The sequence below is a fragment of the Podarcis raffonei genome, chromosome 1 (genome assembly GCF_027172205.1).
Source record: "Podarcis raffonei isolate rPodRaf1 chromosome 1, rPodRaf1.pri, whole genome shotgun sequence".
Taxonomy (NCBI): domain Eukaryota; kingdom Metazoa; phylum Chordata; class Lepidosauria; order Squamata; family Lacertidae; genus Podarcis; species Podarcis raffonei.
Window position 1 is genome coordinate 134,850,684 of NC_070602.1, and position 22,203 is coordinate 134,872,886.

Below are 22,203 nucleotides of genomic sequence, written 5' to 3' on the forward strand. Positions count from 1 at the left end.
TGTCCTGTCTTAAAATACATAGAGTCATAGAATTGTAGAGTTGGAAGGGACCTCAGGGTCATCTAGTCCAACCCCTGCAATACTTGTTAACCCATCTATCTTTCTCAACAGAATGTTGCTTCTGAGGACAGTCACCCAATTTAAGATGAGAACTCTAACCCCTGCCCCCTCAGAGTATTATAGTTATTGACATTCACCATTAAGGATAATCTGTTGTAGTATAATGGATTATTAACTATGGCTCAGATCTCCCCTCTAGCCACAAACTCAGCAGGTGCCAAGTGGCCTTCAATCTGACACTTTATGTGTCTGAATCTTATTTGCACATTTAATAATATCCCAGGCAAGATTTAATAACTGTAATTTAATTAATGCAGCTGATTAAGAACAGTACCTGACTAAAATGCTGATCTATTTTTCTTCACCCTGTGCTCTGTGATCCCTGTATTAGTTCATATCAGGCCATGGCCAAGAGCAAAATGTGTACAAGTGGTGCAAATTCTGTGTTGTTTCAATATATATCAACTGCTGTGGGGGGAGCTAGTTATGCAATTAGAGCTGTAAGAATGCCGTTTTCCTTCCCGCTGCAGCAGTACCTATTTATTGACTTGCACTGGCATGCTTTTGAACTGCTAGGTTGGCAGAAGCTGGGACACAGCAACGGGAGCTCACCCCATCACACAGATTCGAACCTTACCTTTTACCTTTAGTAAATAGCTCTTTACAAGGACTAATCCATTCTCATTTCATATCCATCACAGTCAGCTGTGTCATTAATTGGAGTAATCCGTGTTTCGGTTTGTTCTGGCTTGGCTTTCTCTGTAGATGAGACTTGGACTGCTCTTTGCAGCGAAACTGTTTAGCCTTCTTGTGCCAGTGCAGAGGCGAAGAGCTGGCCCTGGCTCCCTGCTACCCACACTTAAGAGATGGGGGGCCAAGGGCCACACTCTTGTTTCTCTGGTGCTGCCACAGTAACAGGCATCTCTGCCATGTGAGTGAATTGGTGAAACGTGTAGAGTCAGCTTCCATTTGGGTGTTTGGGAAGCACCATGCAATGAACTTTGACAGGTGTCAGTCACCCGACATCATTGACACCAGACGATTGACAAATGTCTTGTCCCACCCACCTGTCAAAACTGATCTACAGGGTGCAATGAGATAAGGCTATGTTTTTCCAAACCAACCAACCACCCCCCCCCCGCACATGGGTTTTACTTCCTCCCCCTTCTTAGTTATTTGCTGAACAGGATTGGGGGGGGGGAGAGAGGAAACAGTTCAAAATGACAGTTTTAAACTGTCCTTGAGGAATCATGAAGCAGTTTCTAGGCAACTCTGGGGTTTAAGGGGTCTCTGCTTCCAGATCAAAGTCCCAACCCATCTCATGCTATAAATGAAGCCTTGCTCACTTTTAGAAATGGTATTCAGGTTGATATGTTGTAGTTTAACGTTACTGTTTAGCTCTGAAATCTTGATTCTATTCTACTCTTTTGGTAACAAGCAGGTTCCTTTGAAGGCCTCTTGGTGGAGGGTTATTGTTGACGTGCTTCTTCTGCCCTGGACTTCTTGTCTGTCTCTCAAGCAGAGTACAGTGGTACCTCGGGTTAAGTACTTAATTCGTTCCAGAGGTCCGTTCTTAACCTGAAACTGTTCTGAACCTGAAGCACCACTTTAGCTAATGGGGCCTCCTGCTGCTACCGTGCCGCCGGAGCACAATTTTTGTTCTCATCCTGAAGCAAAGTTCTTAATCCAAGGTAATATTTCTGGGTTAGCAGAGTCTGTAACCCGAAGCGTATGTAACCTGAAGCGTATGTAACCCGAGGTACCACTGTAACTCTGAAAGGAATGGAGAAGTCCCTGACATTTAGCAGACATAAATCTCTCTTAATTTTTTAACATAAAAATTGAATGATTATCAATACGTTGAATATTTAATGTGGAAGTCAAAGCTACTGGCTCTGCTGCATTAAAAGATCTAAATTGTTGCACATAAGATCGTGGTTCTGCAGCCTGAAACTTGTGGGATGGGCTGCCAAATCTTAATTTTTTTTAATACACACCTGTACTGAGACGAGAACACCCAGGAAAACTGGGAAATTTTGGGTGGGGAAAGTTTTTTCTAAATAGAAAAAACTGGAAATTTGGGGAAAATACAAAACCAGAACCTCTTTATGTGGTACTACTTGGTCTTTTAGAATGAGTGATAAATTTTTAACCGACATAAAAGAGCGGGGAGGTTTTGGACTCCCAGACCTGAGACTATATTACGATGCGGCATGCTTTACTTGGATCAAAGATTGGATCAAATTGGATAACAGCGACATTTTGGATTTGGAGGGATGGAACAACAGATATGGTTGGCATGCCTATCTAATTTATAACAAAGTGGCAGTCCATAAAGAATTTCTAAGCCACTTAATTAGAAATGCATTATACAAGGTCTGGGTGAGACATAGAAGGTTGCTAGAACCGAAAACCCCATTGTGGGTCTCACCGCTAGAAGTAATATCGGTTAAAAAGATAAATAGTATAGGAAGAATGGCAACATACCAGCAGCTCTTAAAGGAAGAACAGGGCCAATTAAAACTAAGACCATACGATGAGGTGACCCAATACTGCACCACATGGTTACAATATCACCAAATTGCACAAATATTCAACCAGGATAAAGTAATAGGATTTGAAAAAGAAGAATCAAAATTGCAAAAAGCATTATTACAAAACTCAAAAAAAAAAAATATCCAAAATGTATAATTTATTATTAGAATGGGAATTAAAGGATGAAGAAGTAAAAGAAGTTATGATCAAATGGGCATGTGATATAGGATATGTAATTCGGCTGGACCAATGGGAGAAATTTTGGAAATATGATATTAAATTCACGGCATGTTACACAATAAGAGAAAATTTTATGAAAATGATGTACCAATGGTACTTAACTCCGGTAAAATTGGCTAAAATTTACAAATTAAAATCGAATACCTGTTGGAGATGTAAAAAAGAAATAGGAACAATGTTTCACATGTGGTGGGAATGCCGACCTATTAAACAATTTTGGAATGAAATCTATGAAGAACTCAAAAAGATGTTTAAAATATCGTTCAGTAAAAAACTGGAGGCATTCCTTTTAGGTCTAATTACAAATGATATCCCCGAAAATCAAAGGTAAGTATTCCTTTACGCAACAACAGCTGCCAGGATGCTTATAGCTAAAAACTGGAAAGGCAGAAAAATTCCATCAGTGAAAGATTGGCAAATTAAATTATGTGAATACATAAATCTGGCAAGACTCACAGCTTACATAAGGGGACAATCGGACCAGAAATTATTAAAAGAATGGGGTTGTGCTAAAGAGTATATGAAAAAACATTGTTCTGGAGTAAGTATATTGGTATGTAATGAATGATGCTTTACAGGGTTAAAGAAAAAGAAAAATGGTGTAAAAAATATATACAAAGGTGGAAGTAATCTAATTAGACACAACAATGCAGTAAGAGTAAATTTTTCGAGGTCTTAGAACAAAGGAAGGAAGTCAATTTGTGTTTATGTACGTCATGATATGGTTTTTTTTTCTGTAGATGTGTGCTTTTTCGTTTGTGTTTAGTTTAGTTTTGTTTCCTTTCCCTTCTTTTTTTCTTTTTTCTTTTCTGTTTTTTTTTTGTATGTTCCAGTTTTTGTTTGGCTTGTACAGTACTATTTTGGATTCAATGTTTGTAATTTTTGTTATGATTCTGCATTGAAAATAAAAAAATTCAAAAAATAATAATAGAATGAGTGATTTATTTTATTAGAGTAGTGGCTTAAAATAATCCTGCTACAAAACTTGAAAACATGGTTTCAAGTTTGCTTCTTTTGAACGCAGCTTGTCAATTCAGATGAAATAAACAGGCGGAAAACTCACATCTGAAATGGCAATGTCCAGAAACCAGCAGGAAAACATTTCAGCTTTCCAGGTCACTCTGAAAAGAGGAGCTTTGAAGGGAGACTCCAGCATGAAACTGCTGAATTGCCTTTTGAACAGAAACTCAATTCTAGCACCTGCAACTTGAAATGACAAGATTTTTTATTATCCTTCATGTGTTAATTAGCTTACCAATGCCAGGATGTGTGTCTTAACACCAACGCAGCCTTGTTAATCATTGCTGTAACTTGCTTTTACATAATTATTATTTTCTGTCCTTTTTGTTTTCTTCTGACGTCAACTCCATTTCTTCCTTCCCCCATATTCATGCAAGCACTGTGTTTGCATCTATGCCTGCCAATTTATTGCAGTCTGCAGATGAGGACTAGGCCATGTGAAAAATAAATGTGAGATTTTAGCTGCAGTTCATTCATTATCAGCTTTGTATTTTTGCAGGGGTGAAACTGGGCTTTCTTTCACCCTGACACACACCTGTGCGGACACACCCACCCCTCAACACATTTGTTCTTAAAGGTGCATATTGCATAAAAAGTAGGCAATATATTGTTTGACATCGTGTCTGTTATGGCATGGGCAGCTTCCAGAGGCTTCAGCTGAACTCAAGATTTGCACTCTAAGGTTTAGAAATATTAAGAAAAACTTTTGCCATAAATTTTGAAGCTTAAAAGTTCCCCCATGTTTAACTTGTCTTTAAAAGTAACATCCTGACCTCCGCAGCCTAAAACATGGCCAGTTCTGAGAAAGGAGGAAAAAAAGGGTGTGCTAATGTTTGTTGTTTGAAAGTAGCTGGGGAAAAGTTAGCATCTCCAAATAATAAAAAAGTAAGTGTGTGTGTGTGTGTGTGTGTGTGTGTGTGTGTGTAGATCTCCTCAGAGAGTAATAGCTCATTTGAGGAATCCTAAGAACTATTATGACTGTATGACCAAAGAGAAAATGACCGTCCCTTCCAATAAAAGTAATTTGTTTGTTAAAAGTAGAGCTTCCTTGTACAGCAATTGTCTATCTGAGGTTGGGTTTTGACTTGGATTTATTTAGTCAAAGGATCATTAAAAGGCTGTATTTCCATAAGATCAACCAAGACCTTCTGGTTCCCATTTAAAATGTTTTGGGGTTTGTTTGTTTTTTTGTATCTTTGAGGATTCCTTTTAATTTTATTTTTGTTTGATTAGTCATTTCAGGAGATGATGCTTTCCTATGTATTAAAAAATAAAGTTTTCTTAAAAAAAACCATTTAAAGGAAGCCGCCTCTCCCATTCTTATTTCAGACATCGTGATATATTGGTATATCACGATGTTTAGCTGGTGATATATTGCGGTGTTGAAAACCAGGTATCATCCATCCCTAGTTGGCACTTTGCAAAATAAACTGGAAACATCAGCAAACTATTAATAAAACAAACCCCTGGTCTTGGAACTGAGGGAGACCCTGCGCATGTGGGAGGCATCTTCACTCTCATGATAGTGTAAGGAGCTCCAACCTGAACCCAAAGATGTGTCCCAGTTTACGCAGAAGCTTCTGCATGCAAAGGCAGGAGGACGACTGCTGTGGAATTTCCCTGCCCAATAGCAATAGTTTAACGGTGCCAGCATGTCTTTAATAGCACTGACCAGTGCTTCTTCGCTTCTGCTTGCAATTCTTTGGATCCAACTCGTTACCTTTAGTCATTAATACGCATCTAATGTCATTGTTGAGGGACGCGGGTGGTGCTGTGGTCTAAACCACAGAGCCTAGGGCTTGCCGATCAGAAGGTCGGCGGTTCGAATCCCCGCGACGGGGTGAGCTGCCGTTGCTCGGTCCCTGCTCCTGCCCACCTAGCAGTTCGAAAGCATGTCAAAGTGCAAGTAGATAAATAGGTACTGCTCCGGCGGGAAGGTAAACGGCGTTTCCGTGCGCTGCTCTGGTTCGCCAGAAGCGGCTTAGTCATGCTGGCCACATGACCTGGAAGTTGTACGCCAGCTCCCTCGGCCAATAAAGCGAGATGGGCGCTGCAACCTCAGAGTCGTCCGCGACTGGACCTAATGGTCAGGGGTCCCTTTACCTTTAATGTCATTGTTACTTAACTGAAACAGGAGTTGAATGTTCCTATTCATAAACAAGGACTTAAGTGGAATAATTTTTGTTAAGATTGCTGGTAGTGATTAAAGGTTTTGACCAGGGGCATCATCATAGCAGTTACTAGGCATAAAAGTAATTGTCGCTACATTTTATGCACCTGTTGGTGCTAGGATACTAAATGTGGGAAACATTTATGGAGAGCAGTCAAGCACTCTGGCTGAGAAGCACTGGTAGAATAACTACTTTGGGAGTGGATGTCCACTTGGCTACATAGCTGGTTAACTGTTCACACCCTGGACAAGTTGCTGGAAAATGTGACCATCTACCGTATTTTTCGCTCTATAAGATGCACCAGACCACAAGACGCACCTAGTTTTTGGAGGAGGAAAGCAAGAAAAAAAATATTCTGAATCTCAGAAGCCAGAACAGCAAGAGGGATTGCTGCGCAGTGAAAGCAGCAATCCCTCTTGCTGTTCTGGCTTCTGTGATAGCTGCGCAGCCTGCATTCGCTCCATAAGACGCACACACATCCCCCCTTACTTTTTAGGAGGGAAAAGGTGAGTCTTATAGAGCAAAAAATACGGTATATTTCCTTGTGTTTTCACCTGATGAATTGCATTTCTCCTTTGGATTTTATCTATGCTAAATCTGAGCAGTGGTCCAAGCCAAATTGCTGGAAAGACTGATTCAGTAGTGTGAAAAGTATGTGTATTCATGAGAATCTTGCGGAACACCCAAAAGAAATATATCCCATTGGTGGGCGGCTTATTTTGAACTAGGTGGAGTACAGAGAAGGTCCTCTCTAAGGAGGAGAGATCTCTGTGTCAACATAACTTAGATTCTTGTAGCTCAAACTTGCTCTGCTTAGACGGTAGTTCAGTGCAGTCCTGGCCATGTTGAGCACCAGCCAGCATGATCATTGGTCAAGGATGAGAGGTGTGGAAGGCCAGCAAGTTCTGGAGGGCTACAGGTTTGTTGGTTGTTCTACCCTGGCCAAAAGAAAACAGGTTGAATAGGATGTTGCTTTTGAAAGGTATACTGGTCAAAACCGAAGTCTGCCTCTGGTCGTACTGGATATATATGGGACAGAAAACCTTCTGTACTAGAGTGACTTGAGCAGGTGTTGTAAAGAAACTTACTCCTCCTTCAACATATTTTAAAGTAAGCAATATGGTACTTTGCAGTGGGGAAACAGGATCCTATAGCCCCCTCCCAGGTTTGCCTCATGGCTACATGAATAGCCAAAAGTAGCTTATTTGAGTTCCCCCCACCATTTCTTTGATTATTTGTTGTAGTAAAATAATACACTCAGATGTGTTTTTCAGACTATAAACTTTAGAGTAAAATTGGAGAAGAAGTTTTCTACAACAGACTCTCATGTCAAAGTTGGAAATGCTTAAGAGAAACCATGTTGTAACTCTCCCACTCTTTTTCTTTTCAGATTTGTCTCAAGTTGTAAAAAAAACACCCCCCAAAAAAACAAATAGCACCCTAAATGCACTGGTAGCTTAAAGCTTCTGAAGAAAAATGGCACAACTCTTGTAGAGAAGATGGCCCACTAGATTCTCAGGGAAGGGCACAAATCTCAAGATGGCGGCCCAGAGGATTCGTGCTGCCAATGCCAGCGGGCTCCCACGGTGCAGATCTGAGGGGACACTGATTGACCTGAGTGAAGAATTTTCTGAAACCAGCTTCAGTTCCGTCAAAGGTGAGAGGGTTTTTTGTATGTAAGTTGGAGCACCAAAACTGAAGTGCCTACAAGAGAAGGGAGTCTGTATGCACCATCACAGTAAAGTCACCAAACTAGCTCAGTAGTCACCAGTCTTTTCAGACCAGTGGGCATATTTCAAATTGTGAGAGGGAGCTCCTTCTCTGATAATGTTCTGCTGACAACAGATGGGCATTTTTATTTAAACAGAGTGCAGGTCTCTTAACTGGTTTTGATTTTTACTGGTGCCTTGCAAGCTTTATTATTATTATTATTATTATTATTATTATTATTATTATTATTATTATTATTACCACCTTTATACCACCCTTCACCCGAGGATCACCAGGCAGTTTACAATATAAAAGTACAAAAATGCATAACATAGTAACAAACAGAAAAAACAGTGCCCCCCCCCAATATATGCCCTCCCAGTGTCTGAGTGGGTATCCAAATGAAGTTGGTGTTTATATGAAGTATCTTCAATTCCAGCAAGGGCATTAAGGTCTTCATAATAGATGTTGAACATTTATCCTTCCATGCCTGGAGCGGAGGGTGTGTGTGATCCTACACATGTGCATAAATGAGCATTAGGATGCTATATTGGTTCTGGCTTCCCAAAGCCAGCACACTGCATGGGCATGCAAGGATTGACATATGTGCAGGGTCATCACACACAATGCTCTTGAAGCCAGCAATACTTTTAATTCCAGATTCTACCATGAGGAGCCTTCTGTATAGGATGTGATGTGTGAACTGGCCTTAAGTTCTGGTTTTCTTTGAAAGTGGAGCCTGCATTCAGCCACATAGGAGAGTGTTTCCTTGCTGATTTATTGCGTTGTGTTGTGTCTCTATTGTTGTGGTTGGCCACCTTGAATGTTATCTGGTGGAAAGTTGGGATAGAGATTTAATATATAAACAGATGTGGACATTTGGACTGGGTGACTTTAGGGTTCCTTTAGGCCCTAAGATTAATGCGCTGTCTCCTTTAATATGCTCAGACTGTGATTATCTAGTAACCCAGATTTGTGTGCATTAAGACCTCTAAGCTTCTCAGCCGCAGATTAGTATCTTCATTTCTCCCTACTCATTTACATCAGCTCTGCTTTGGTTTGCCCTGCTCAGCAGTTATCTTCCTTAAGAATAATGGATGCAAAGCATTCCTTAAGTGTGGCTTTCCCCCTTGTCTAAGTTACCTTGAAGCATTAATGTTCTTATCATGCAGCAGCTTCCTCCCATTGTACGTGGTGTTCTGAGCCTTCTTCGGCAATGGTATAACACTTTGCCTCTTTGCTATAAGATGTAATTCCACTTAAGATTCAGCAACGTGGAATCTCATAGTTTGTTTTTCCTTTGAATTTATTACTGTGAGCCTTTGAGATCAGGCCATCGCACTACTTAATGTGTAAGCCTTCCTGCATGGACAAATTATCTTCCATGACTTGGATAAAATTTGCACTACCATTAAGACTCTCTTAACTCTTTCCAACCTGGAGCAACCTGCATTTCAGTACTGGAGAATGTGAAAGAATGTGAAAGTGGATGGGTCCCTCAGATTTCTGCCAGTTTTGACTATGGCAGACCAACACGGCTACCTATCTGTAACTGGACCTATGCAGCTGTTTGTTTAGATTTGGCTCTTTCTAGCCTGGAATTGGATTTGTAAGTTAATGAGGCAGTTGTTTAAAAAAATAACTATCCGATACAGGAGTAACCTGATGCTTGCAAATGCTTGTACAACAAATACTCGTTAAAGCCTCGTATAACAAAGCTGAATCAGTTCATGGCCAATGTCATTCTCAATCAACTTCTTTTTCCATTGTTGTGTGCCACTGCCCACATTTAGCACAGCGTCTCCTTGTGGGTCTAGTGATGAATTTGCCCACACATTAATCTCCAAACCTGCAAGTAGTTAACTCAACCACTCAACCCACCCTTTCCCCAATAGAGATTTACAGTGCAATGTATGCACATCTATTCATGTCTACTCAGAAATGAGCCCTATTGAGTTCAACAAGGCTTACTCCTAGGTAAACTTGGTATCAGATTGCAGCCTCTAATAATGCAGAATCCATTAATCTCTTAAAGGATCTCTTGAAAAATAATGTGTGTGTGTGTGTGTGTGTGTGTGTGTGTGTGTGTGTTTTTATGCATGCAAATATCCTGATTCAGAGTACAAGCAAAAGAGCTACAGTATAATTGTGCAATGCTGGTAGATGGTTGTTATCACCTGCAGTTACTCACTGCGTTCTGCTTTTTGATTTGCAGTGCCTTCTCCCAGTGCCTTGATGATAGACAATCCTACGTCATTTGGAAATGCAAAGGAAGTTGTAGCAATTAAAGACTACTGCCCCAACAATTTCACCACCTTGAAGTTCTCCAAGGGTGACCACCTTTATGTCTTAGATACCTCAGGAGGTGAGTGGTGGTATGCTCACAATACCACAGAGATGGGCTACATCCCATCCTCCTACGTTCAGCCTGTGAACTACCGGAACTCTTCATTAACGGACAGTGGAATGATAGACCATCTGCTGGAAAGCTCCGATGAGGGAGCCAAAGAGCTGGACCTGCTTGGAGACTGGACAGATTTAAACTTGAGCTTAGCCAAAAACAACCCTTTTATGAATAACATGCAGACTAACCCATTTCTGAATGGGAATTTGCAGATAATGCCTGATAGGAACAAGGATTGCTCCCACCAAACCACTGTGGATTTGTTGCTGTTTGACACAGGGGCCCCCACCTTTACAGGGTCAAGTTCTGCAACTGACAGCAGTCTAGGTAACCATCTTGATGAGGGTCCATCAATGAATGGATTTGAGTTTGAGCAGCCAAGCAGGCGGGACAATCCTTTTTTCAGAAGCAAGCGCTCCTACAGTTTATCGGAGCTCTCCGTACTCCAGGCAAAGTCAGAAAACCCAGAATCCTCAGGCTTCTTCACAGGGTTGAAATCTCCTACCCCGGAGGAATTCCAGAGCAGAGAAGACTTCAGAGCTGCATGGCTGAACCATCGGAAATTAGCAAGGTCTTGCCATGACCTGGATCTGTTGGGCCAGAACCCTGGTTGGGGTCAGACGCAACCTGTGGAGACAAACATAGTTTGCAAGCTAGATAGTTCTGGGGGAGCAGTTCAGCTTCCAGATACAAATATCAATATGCGTCTTCCTGAAGGGCATGTGGGTGCTGGCGACACACAACAAATCTCCATGAAGGCTCTTTTGGATCCTCCTCTTGAGCTCAACAGTGACAAATGCAGCACCATCAGCCCTGTGCTGGAGATTAAGCTGAGCAACATGGAAACCAGAACCCCCATCCTGCTGGAGATGAAAATTTCAGCGGAAGTGAAGAATGACCCAGTGAGCAAGAGTCTGGTGGGAGTGCAGTGCCTGCGCAGTGACATGAAGGACGGTCCATACACACCGGTGCGACTTGGCTGTTGCTATGGAGACACCATCCAGGTTCAGCTGGAAAACCTGGAGCCTTGCATGTACATAGCCATTGTGGCCCAGGGACAGAACATTCTATATCCTTACACTGTCTGGGATTACATTAGTAAAAAAATCACAGTTGGAGTCTATGGGCCAAAGCACATACACCCTTCTTTTAAAACTGTGGTGGCCATCTTTGGACATGATTGTGCCCCCAAGACTCTGTTGGTGAATGAAGTTACACGTCATGCACATTGTACATCGGCAGTGGCGCTTCAGTTGTGGGGGAAGCACCAGTTCACCTTAGCGAGGCCGCAAGACCTAAAGCTGTGCATGTTTTCAAACATGACTAACTATGAGGTAAGAGCCAGCGAGCAGGCAAAGATCGTGAGGGGCTTCCAGATGAAACTGGGCAAAGTCAGCCGCCTCATATTCCCCATCATGTCCCATGATCCCAACGAACTGTATGACTTCACCCTGAGAATACAAGTCAAGGATGCCAAGGATGCCATATTGACTCAGTTCTGTGTCCAAACACCACAGCCTCCTCCCAAAAGTGCTATCAGGTCAACTGGGCAGCGAAGGTTCCTGAAAAAAAATGAAGTGGGGAAAATAATCCTGTCTCCTCTTGCAACCACCAGCAAATACCCTGTCTTCCAGGATCGGATAGTGGCAAGCTTAAAATATGGGAAACTACTGAAAACAGTAGTGCGGCAAAACAAGAACCATTATCTCTTGGAATATAAGAAAGGGGATGCCATAGCCTTGCTAAGTGAGGAGAAAATCAAGTTGAAAGGTCAACTCTGGACAAAGGAATGGTACATTGGTTACTATCAGGGTAAAATTGGCCTTGTCCATACCAAAAATGTTTTAGTGGTTGGGAAAGCCAAGCCGAATTATTTCTCTGGGCCCGAGCTCACCACCAGTATGTTGCTGGAGCAAATCCTGCGGCCTTGTAAGTTCCTCACCTATATCTATGCTTCAGTAAGGACTTTGCTCATGGAAAACATTAGCAGCTGGCGTGCATTTGCAGATGCTCTGGGATACAGCAACTTGCCACTTGTTTTCTTCTGTCGAGCGGAGCTGGACAGTGAGCCAGAATGTGTGGCTTCTGTCTTGGAGAAATTGAAAGAAGACTGTAATAATTCCGACAGTAAGGATAGGAAGTCTTTCCAGAAGGAACTGATGTCAGTAAGTATTCTGGTTATTGGCAGTATTAAGTCAGGAATGGTCACCTGGTTTCCAGCATTCTGTTGTGTTAAGAGCTCCCATAGCAAGCTGCGGGGGAAATAACTAAGACTGTGAAAGCTGCTGCTTGTATCTAGCGCAATTGAGCACCAAAACCAGTTCTTCTTCACTGTTGCCATGTGTTTAAGTACCACCCAGGTGCTTCTCAAGAAACCAGGGTGCCTGGGGTAATGGCTGAGCATCCCCTTGTACATTACTAACATTACACCTATTGATAGCACAATCCTACTTAAAAGTAAGTTATGATGAATTCAACAGAACTTACTTCCAGGTAAATAAGTTTAGGATTGCAGCCTTGATTGTGTTAGGCTGCAGACCTAAACTTGGAAGTAGCTATCATTAAGATAAAGGGGGCTTACTTAGGAGTAATCAGGATTAGGATTGGGCTGCTATCCATTCTGCTTTCAATGACTGAAGTGCAGGTACATGGCATTGTACAATGTGCATTTCCTTGCCATTTTTATAAATTTATCTCAGGTGATTAAATCAAGAGACAATCACCGAAAAATCTTTGACTGGATCCCTTTCCCAGCTCAGAGGTGCATTTTTAGGATTAAGTAACCGCAGGTAAATTTCATCTTTGGGTTGTACCTCCCTCCGAAATTGCTCATTAAAACTTTGCTTCAGTGAGCAAGGAAGTGCACTGCAACTGACAAATTGAAAGCCAGGTCTCTCGGGATTTGGGCCTTCTTAATAAAAGTGCTACTTTTCTCATTAAGTAAAAATGACCTTCCAGAAATCCATCTTGTGGAACCAGCTATATAATTATTTTACTTCTTCCTCAAGAGTATAGAAAACTTCATGTGCTCAGGGAAGTGTTATACAGTAGTTACCCTCATTTAAAGCTGCAATCAAGCTGCCCCACCTTTTTAAAAAAGGATGTTTAAAGGAAATTGAATTGAACACCCAGCGTCTAAAACCAGGATGCACAACACATGTCATATACACAATACATGTTGATTGGTTTAATTCCTACAAGAATTCTACCTTAATGATGAAAGCTCTTTTAGAAGATGCTATAAAGTGATGGTTGCCTGAAGGGGAATCCTTAGGTTAAGCTGATGTGATACAGAATGATAAGGAAGGAAGTGGGCATTCAGTAAGGGGTGTGAGCGAAGGACAGGAGGGAGCCGGCTCTGCTTTGCCAGTGGGAGTAGTGCAAAAGTTTGCAAAGGCATGATGGTTGTGTAGCGCCATCAACGCAAATGAATTATCAGATTACCTGGATATTCTCCTTGATTTGGAAGGATGTTAAGAAGTGTACAAATAGGGGTTGTAAACTGGAAGATACTACTTCTGCCTGCTGGGAAATCAACTGTTGGAGTTCATGGGGGAGGAAATGCTCTAGAAAGTCAGAAGATGAGTCTGCTGCCCATGTCCTATAGGCCTGTCAAGCAGAGCAAGAGCAGGGCAAACTCTTCAATGGCGTTAGGGGACACCCCCCCCCTGAAATAGGGCTCATTTCAGGCTTGGTTTTGGAGTTTGGGGGAACATGCAGGAGGCAGCAGGTCTGCCTTAATAAGATTAACTTCTAGCTCCCATCATTTCATACTGAGACATACATGTGTGGTGCCCTGACTATCACTCAGCTTTTAATGGCTTGGGGGAAAATACTTAGCGGGGAGAGAATCCACTTTGTTTAAGAATTGAGGGCCCTTGCAATGGGTGCAGAAACCTGCTATCACTCCACTACCTATAAGCTACTTAATATCCAATCAGCTATTTGGAAACGAAAGTTTGCCCACTTTTGAAGCATTATCTAAATATTGAAGAGTACACACCGTACTTTTCACTCCATAAGACGCACCTTTTTCCTCTTAAAATCTAAGGGGAAAGGTCTGTGCGTCTTATGGAGCAAATGTGTGGTCCCTGGGGCTGGGGGGGGGGAACCTGGGCTTCCCCCGCCAGCCCCAACAAGCTTGGGGAGCAGCGGGAAGGCTGCGCGCAGCCTTTCTTCTGCTCCCCGACCTGCTCTTTGGGGCTGGGGGGGGGAAAAGCCAGGCTCCTCCCGCCAACCCCGACAAGCTCCTTAGCAGCTCTGGGCAGCCCGCAAAGCCTCCACAGGGCAGCGGGGAGCCTTCATCCTGCTGCCCTGTGGAGGCTTCATGCGGCTATCCCTGGCTTTTGCGGGAGGTGGGGGAAGGGACAGAGCGAGGCTCTCTCACTTCCCCCACCTCCCGCAAAAGCCCCCAAGAGCCACATATTTTTTTTCTTGAATTCCCCCCCCCCAAAAAAGTAGGTGCGCCTTATGGTCAGGTGCGCCTTTTGGAGCGAAAAATACGGTACATTTGAATTACATTCTTCCGGCACTTCTTTTGAAGTGTGACTTTTGAATTTAAAGTATTCTTTGGTATGCTGCCTGCTGCTTTGGTGTAAATGCTAAGGTATGCTTCAGAAATGGTAAGCTTCAGTAAATGCTAAGGAAGAGCATTGTTACTACTGTGAAGTAATAGCCAAGTGCCAGGCAAGTGGTCACTTTAGAGCACACAGACGAGATCCACATCCTCTTTCCCCCCAGAAATTGAAATAGTACAATTAGGAGGAATTAAAACTCCTGTTGTCAAATTTGCTAATCCCAGCAGGAGTGTAGTAATCACTTTTAAGAGCATGTGGGCTATAATGTAATTAATGCACATTATTGAAGGCCAGACCACAGGGATTCTCCTGTCTATGCTGCATATCCTAATGCATAAGCTAGTTTTGCAGTGCCTTTGCACACACGTAATTAAAATAGGATATTTACATTTAATTTAATGGAATAGCAAGGTCCTAGAATAGAATACCAGAATTGTAGAGTTGAAAGGGACTCCGAGGGTCATCTAGTCCAACCCCTGGAATGCAGGAATCTCAGTTAAACCATCCATGACAGATGACCATCCAACCTCTGCCTGAAAACCTCCAGTGAAGGAGAGTCTGTTCCACTGTGCATCAGCTCTTACCATCAGCGGTTCAGTTGGAATCTCCTTTCGTGTAACTTGAAGCCATTGGTTCAGGTTCTACCATCTGGAGCAGAAGAAAACAAGCTTGCTCCCTCTTCCATGTGACAGCCATTTGAAGATGGCTATCATATCTGTTTGACAGTGGAACAGACTCCCTCAAGTGTTATGAGGTTTTTAAGCAGAGGTTGGATACCATCTGTCATGGATGTTTAGTTGAAATTCTTGCATTGCAGGAGATGGACTAGACGATGCTTGGGGCTTTCCAACTCTACGATTCTATGATTCTATCTTCTCTCAGTCTCCTGTTTTCCAGGCTAAACACACTCAACTCCCTCAACTGTTCCTCATAAGGCTTGGTTTCCAGACCTTTGAACATATTGGACAAATTAGTTACACACTTCTATTTTGCTTGGCTTAAGAACTAAACATTACCTGAACGTACTCCTGTTTGGAGTATCTATATAACCAGACAGAGAGGGGAATATAAATATAAAATAGTAGTGGTTTTTCTCTATCTTCTGATCTCCTACAGAAATGGCCTGATGCTCCAGTGAGGTTGGGTGTCCATGGCTAACTTGACTTGTTCTGCATTCCTTCAGGCCTTGCTGAAAATGGACTGCCAGGGCTTGGTTGTGAGGCTAATTCAGGATTTTGTGCTTCTGACTACGGCTGTGGAAGTGGCCCAGCGCTGGAGAGAGCTTGCTGAGAAACTGGCCAAAGTCTCCAAGCAACAGATGGATGCTTATGAAGCCCCCCATCGAGACAAGAACGGAGCTGTAGATAGTGAGGTAAGAAAGCTTTCATGTAATGCATTCTGGGTTTTGCTGGATGGTTCACTTGGCACTATAGGTTGGAAAAACAGTTTGCTATTATGTCCAGCTCCCTTTTTGATCTTGAATGATGACAAAAGAGCACAGCAATTTGTTGCATGTTTGCTGTGGTAAAAAAAGTGGCCACACAGGAAGAAATGCATTCCGCCTTGAGTGTTATTCCTCTTCCATGGTCTTGCAATTGTTGTATTTATCGCAAAAAGGTATCAAAGTGAAATGGCTCGCCCTTCCTAGTACTTACAATCTGAATGCCAGCCACCCTCAGATTTAATCTGTTTTCCATGTTCACATTTAGCTGGAGTGGTTCAACAGAACAGGGAAAGTTGGCGCAGACAGCACTGGGTGTTTCTTTCCATACAGCTAACTATTGTCTCTATTTGTAATGTTGAAAGAGTTATTGAAAACCTCTCAGTACTTACAAGAATACCGAGCCATTTGTCAGCTGAAAAATTGAGTTAGACCCAAATTTGCAGCACACTAAGCATCTAATTTGACAGCAGTGTTTCTGGACTTTGTGTGCTGTGTCTGAGACCTTTTCCTTATTCTGTCCTCTAGCTTTTGGTTTTGCGGGAAACCCTTTAGTAAAAAGAAATGTAGCTTAGCCTACTGCAGTATTTCTCATAAATTTGTTCTGATATGGTTTCTTCTAGGACTGAAATTCCTGCCTTTCTTTTGGTCTAGTTCTCATTGAAGTCGCAGCTGGTGTCAAGGCTGTGCCACTTCAGCCTGTATGTGTTGATTCACATGGATGAATATCTTAGGTATATATTTCAGGATTTTTATCCCACGTCTGGTCCAGTCAAAAAGTGTTATAAGAATGAGACAGCCCTTGCTCTTTGGTCTGCAAGAGACTGCAGAGACGGTGTACACAAGATGGTTTGGTTTGGCTGACATAAATCCTCATGGCAGAGCGGTCTTGTATGCTGTGTTAATGCTGGTTTCTTGTTTTGGCAGGCAATGTGGAAACCAGCGTATGACTTTATGCTCACATGGAGCAATCAGATGGGAGACAGTTATCGCGATGTGACACAAGAGCTGCACATTGGCCTTGACAAGATGAAAAATCCCATCACAAAACGCTGGAAGCATCTCACTGGAACACTAATTTTAGTCAACTCCCTGGAGATTTTGAGGGCATCTGCCTTCAGCCCACAAGACCATGATGATTATGCTATATGAAGGGGAGCCCTAACTTCTCGATGCTTCTGATTTGTATGTTTTTAACTAAAACACAGTGGGAAGACACTTCTGCAAAGCCAAAGTTTTGAGCAATAGTTTCTGTGCTCAGACTGCAAGCTTCTTACTGTTGCCTCTCCCTGGTGCAGAAGACACTCAAGACTCTTGTTTTCTATGCTCTGTGGTTGACAGCTTTTCTTAATTTGTAACATTTAAAATGGAACTTTTTTAGGCATTTGCAGATATCAGCCTTGAAAGTTGAAATTACTTTGGAGAGCTACCATTTCTGTGTAACATGAAACACATTTTTGCCCCCTTTAAAAATATCATTCCTCAATGAGTCATTGATATGCATTAAAGTGAAGCACAGTCAGGCATCTTGCAAGCATTTGCAATTTCTAATGTGCCGCTCTGAAAACAGTTTATACATTAGTGTGCTAACAGCCCCCCCCCCAATCCAGTGATCCTGTCGGTCTTATAACGACTCTCCATGGTTCGCTTTTATGTACACCTTTTTGTAAGGAAGAAAAAGCACACTTCCTCCCCCACCCCCACTGAAGTGATTTTGTTAAAATTTAGGACTATGTGCTAGTGCCCAAGCTGCTTCAGATCCATGATTAGAAATAACTAGAAACAATTTCAGATTATAGGACTGATCTATCCCCTTTCACATTTTAGAAAATTGTAATGGGTACCACTTATGGTCAAATAGCATTTCACAGGTTCATCCTCTAACAGTAGTGTCTTGACCATCTCTGCTGGCAGGTGGCTGTCACCAGAAGTTTACAGTGTATTATTTTAAATGCAGAAACAAGTATTCGATAGTGGTTCTTAAGTGTGCCATTGTTTAAGCTGAAGTTTTAGGATTAGTTCTTTTGAGGGTCATTGCCCTGTGTTGAGGCTGCACCACTTGAAGCTCACATGACTGAATGTGTCTCTATTCCACACATTCTCTGGATGCAGAAAACTGGCTCCTCAAAGGGAAGCCTATAGTCCACTCCCCCAGCCCATAACACATAGAGCAGCCGTCTGCAACCCCCAAAGGTTCTTGAGCTCCATCAGCCTTAGTGCGCGTAGGGATGATGGCAGTATAGCCTCAAAACATCTGGAGGACCACAAGTTGTGAAGAGCATACTTACCATGTGAGGCCCTGCATGCAGTCTGAAGTATTTTCAGCCTAGACACATTTTCCACCTTAAGCAAGAACTAGACCTACCTCTGATCAGGTGCCTAGTTGGTCACTCAGAAATGCTTGACTTGACAGCACTCTCTCATTGTGTTCCCAAGGGTATTCTGTTTATTTATTAGCCCTTAGGTCACTCGGATTCACCTTATGTGCTGTATGAGCATTCAAGAGCTGAAATGACACCACCTCTGTGATGTCATGTACCATATAAAGCTATAGAAAGAAGTCTAGTTGAACAACTTTCAAATGAAGGTTTTGTGAAGCCCTTTAAGTCTACCTCTTGATTCCAAAATACTTCATGTGGGAAGTGTTTTCATTTTTTCTAGTGTGTGAATTGGTTTTTTGCACAAGAGATTTTCATAACACATTTACTAAATTTCCCAAGGCACTGTTCAAATGTTGAATATTAAAGGGAACGTGATCACTATTAGTAATGTTTTAAACCTGTTTTCCCATTTTAGAAACATGTCACAGCTTTGTTCCTTGGAACAAGCTGACCTTTTAAGCAACTTGGGTTATACAACACAACTTTCCTATCAACAGTTCCAGAATTTGAAGAAAGCATGATCCAAGCTTGTTGGAAAGGTGTTCCTGTTGTTTGCGTACATGTTTAATTAGTGAGGAAAGTGCTTGTCATTTATTTGCTTTCTTAGCCGGCTCCTTTTAAATGGCCTCCCTACCTACTTTCCTACTCTGTCTAATGAAAAGCACCTTAAACTTGGGGTTTTGTTGCAAGAGATTGAAGCAGATTCCTATGCAAGTGTTCACCTCACATGTTTGAAGTTGGTTAGGCTAGTGGTATTATCCTGTGCTCATGGAAATCATTTTTCCAAAGCATGCCTGTTTTTCTCTCTTGACAAAACCAGAATCTGCACATGATCCTGAGTAGCATGTTTGAGTGTAGGGAAGGAAAAACAACCCCCCTTGCATTGTAGCCCATACAAAAATATGATGCAAGATGGCAGCCAGAGCAGTTAAGAGTAAAATATTTTTAATTGGGCTGGGGGGTGGGGCTTCTCTTTCATTGTGATATTTTTCAGAAATAAAACAAGTCCATGGAATGGTTAGTCTCTCTCTAGATACACGGAAACCTGAGGGGAATATATTGCACATGATAGTCTAGGCTCCCCACAGATGGATGGGGATGTGAGAATGCAGGCCCCCTCCTGTGTATAAATGTTCTCACTGTATGTGCGCAATCACTGAGCTAATGATAATGTGTTCAATGTCGCCTTATTCTGCACCTGCCTCTGTGCCAGACGCGTTTCACCCGTGAAACAGTGATTGTGGACTCTACAGATTCAGTCACAGAGTTAGTTTGTACTTCTGTGTCTTGTAAGAGCAGAATCGAGCCACAGCAATGAGATTTTAATCAATTTTAATAGTGGGAGTTTAAAGCTGGCTATTGGGGGAGATTTCATTTCCATAAATTGGATGGAATATTCCATGAGATTTTTTTTGGGGGGGGAGGCAGGGAAATGGTCTGGTTTGCCTTTTTCTGCCATTTTTATCAAACTACCTCAGGTCTTACACACTTTTTCATGTTTTGACTTAAAGTCTAAAAGCTCCCCTGGATGATTACTACACACCACCAACACCAACACTATGGAGAACTATCAAATCACAACAGCAGCTTTTCTAGATTAGTTTGATGCAATTGCTGCATGACTGATTTTCTGTTTTGACTAAAAAAAAGTCAGGTCCTAGCACATAGTTGGAGTGGTTTGTATGTTCAGCCAAATGCCTTTCACTCAAAGTATGTCCTTACATTGTAAGCTTGCTTTGGATTTTACATTAATACACTGTACAAGTAGTTTGTTGTACATTTTTTTAAATAAAAAAAAACTTGTCAAAACTACAATTAAAGCAGATATTTGAACACTGCTTTGTTTCAGTGCGATTCATTTTGGGGGAGCTTGACTCAGACTTTTCTGTGTTTGTTCTTTGAAGCAATGACCACTCTGCATATTCTCATTGAACTGTCACATCAGATGTAGATTTTAGTCATTGTGAAGGCTGGAATAAAAACTATTGCAGAGACCCTTTCTGGGGTGGTGTCAGGTTCTCACCAGAACTGAATGGGCTCAGATGTTCCAGTTCCCACCTGAAAGCTTTCTTCCCCTAGCATCAAGAAATATACCCAAGAAGCATGATTTAAATCAATAGGAACAAACATTCATTGAACAGGTAACTTCCTCTGTGTCAGGCCAGCAGTTCAGCGCCACTGCTTACAACTTGGAGCTCATTTCCAAAAACAAGGCATGCCAGACGAATCTCATTTCCTTTTTTGATAAGAGTTACAAGCTTGGTGGGTGTGGGGGAATGTTGTGGGCGTAGTTATCTTGATTTCAGTAAGGCTTTTGACAAAATCCTGTATGATACTCTTGCAGAGAAGCTGGTAAGATGTGGACTGGATGAGATATTGGTTTGGTGGATTGTAGCTGGTTGACTGACCACCCAAAGAGTGACAACCCTCATCCTGGGAAAGTGACAAGTGGAGTGTCACAGGTTCTGTCCTGGGCCCCTTTTTGTTCAACGGCTTTATAAATGACTCGGATGAAGGTCTTGAGAGGAGGCTCATTCCATCTGCAGACACCAAACTGGGTAGCCAATGCCACTGAAGACAGAATCTGAATTCAAGATGGCCATGAGAGATTAGAGAACTGGGTCAAATCTAACAAAATGAATTTCAATATGGATAAATGTAAGGCAGGAAAAACCAGCTGCACAAATATAAGATGGGGGACGCCTGGCTTACTAGTACTACATATGAAAAGGATCTATGGGTCTTAGTGGACCAGAAACTGAACACAAGTCAACAGTGTGATGCAGCAGCAAAAAAAGCTAATGCTATTCTAGGCTGCATCAGCAGAAGTCTAGCATCCAGATCAAGGGAAATAATAATACCACTCTTTTCTGCCTTTGTCAGATCACACTTGGTGTACTGTATCCAGTTCTGGTTGCCTCAGTTTAAGGAGGATATAGACAAGCTGAAGCATGTGCAGAGGAAGGTGATCAAGATGATCAAGGATCTGGAAACCGAGTCTTATGAGGAATGAGGGAGCTGGGTAAATTTAGCCTGGAAAAGAGGGGACTGAGAGGAGATATGATAGCCATCTTCAAATATCATAAGGGCTGTCGCATGCTTGTTTTCTCCTGCTCTGGACGGTAGGACTTGAACCAATGGCTTCAAGTTACAAGAAAGGAGAGTCAGACTAAATATCAGGAAGAACTTTCTGACAGAGAGCTGATGGACAGTGGAACGATCACCCTTGGGAGGTGGTTGGAGGCTTTTAAGCAGAGGCTGAATAACTATCTCTCATGGATGCTTTAGTTGAGATCCCTGAATTTCAGGAGGCTGCACTAGATGGCTGTTGGTGGCCTGGGTGCCCTTGGTGCCCTGTGGTTCACTCTAGGAGCAAAGAGACCTGGATTCAAATACCCACTCAGCCATGAAGGTTGTTGGTGATCTTTGATGAGTCACTGTATCTCCTCCCACAGGCTTGTTTTGAGGATAAAGTGGGCAAAGGGCACACTGCTCTGAATCTGCAGAAGTAGAAAATTAATTGAAAGCAGTTGCCATCTGTACTTCTCTGCTACAACCTACCTGCCACTTACAATGAGGATGGGCAACCTGTGGTCCTTCAGCTGTGGTGGGGCTCCCAAATCCCTTTAGCCCAGACTCCATGACCAGCAGTCAGCAATGATAA

General features: G+C 42.3%; 1 protein-coding gene across 1 annotated transcript in view; it reads left to right on the forward strand.

Moving 5' to 3' along the window:
- SH3BP4 (SH3 domain binding protein 4) overlaps positions 1 to 20,377 on the forward strand; it is a 36,957-nt gene extending 16,580 nt beyond the window's left edge. Inside the window, exons 2-5 of the mRNA XM_053363844.1 lie at positions 7,417 to 7,683; positions 9,952 to 12,305; positions 15,901 to 16,089; positions 17,086 to 20,377. Of these exons, the coding sequence (XP_053219819.1) occupies positions 7,566 to 7,683; positions 9,952 to 12,305; positions 15,901 to 16,089; positions 17,086 to 17,310 (2,886 nt within the window). The 5' untranslated portion in view covers positions 7,417 to 7,565 and the 3' untranslated portion in view covers positions 17,311 to 20,377. The remainder of the gene's footprint in view (positions 1 to 7,416; positions 7,684 to 9,951; positions 12,306 to 15,900; positions 16,090 to 17,085) is intronic.
- The last annotated feature ends 1,826 nt before the right edge of the window (positions 20,378 to 22,203 follow it).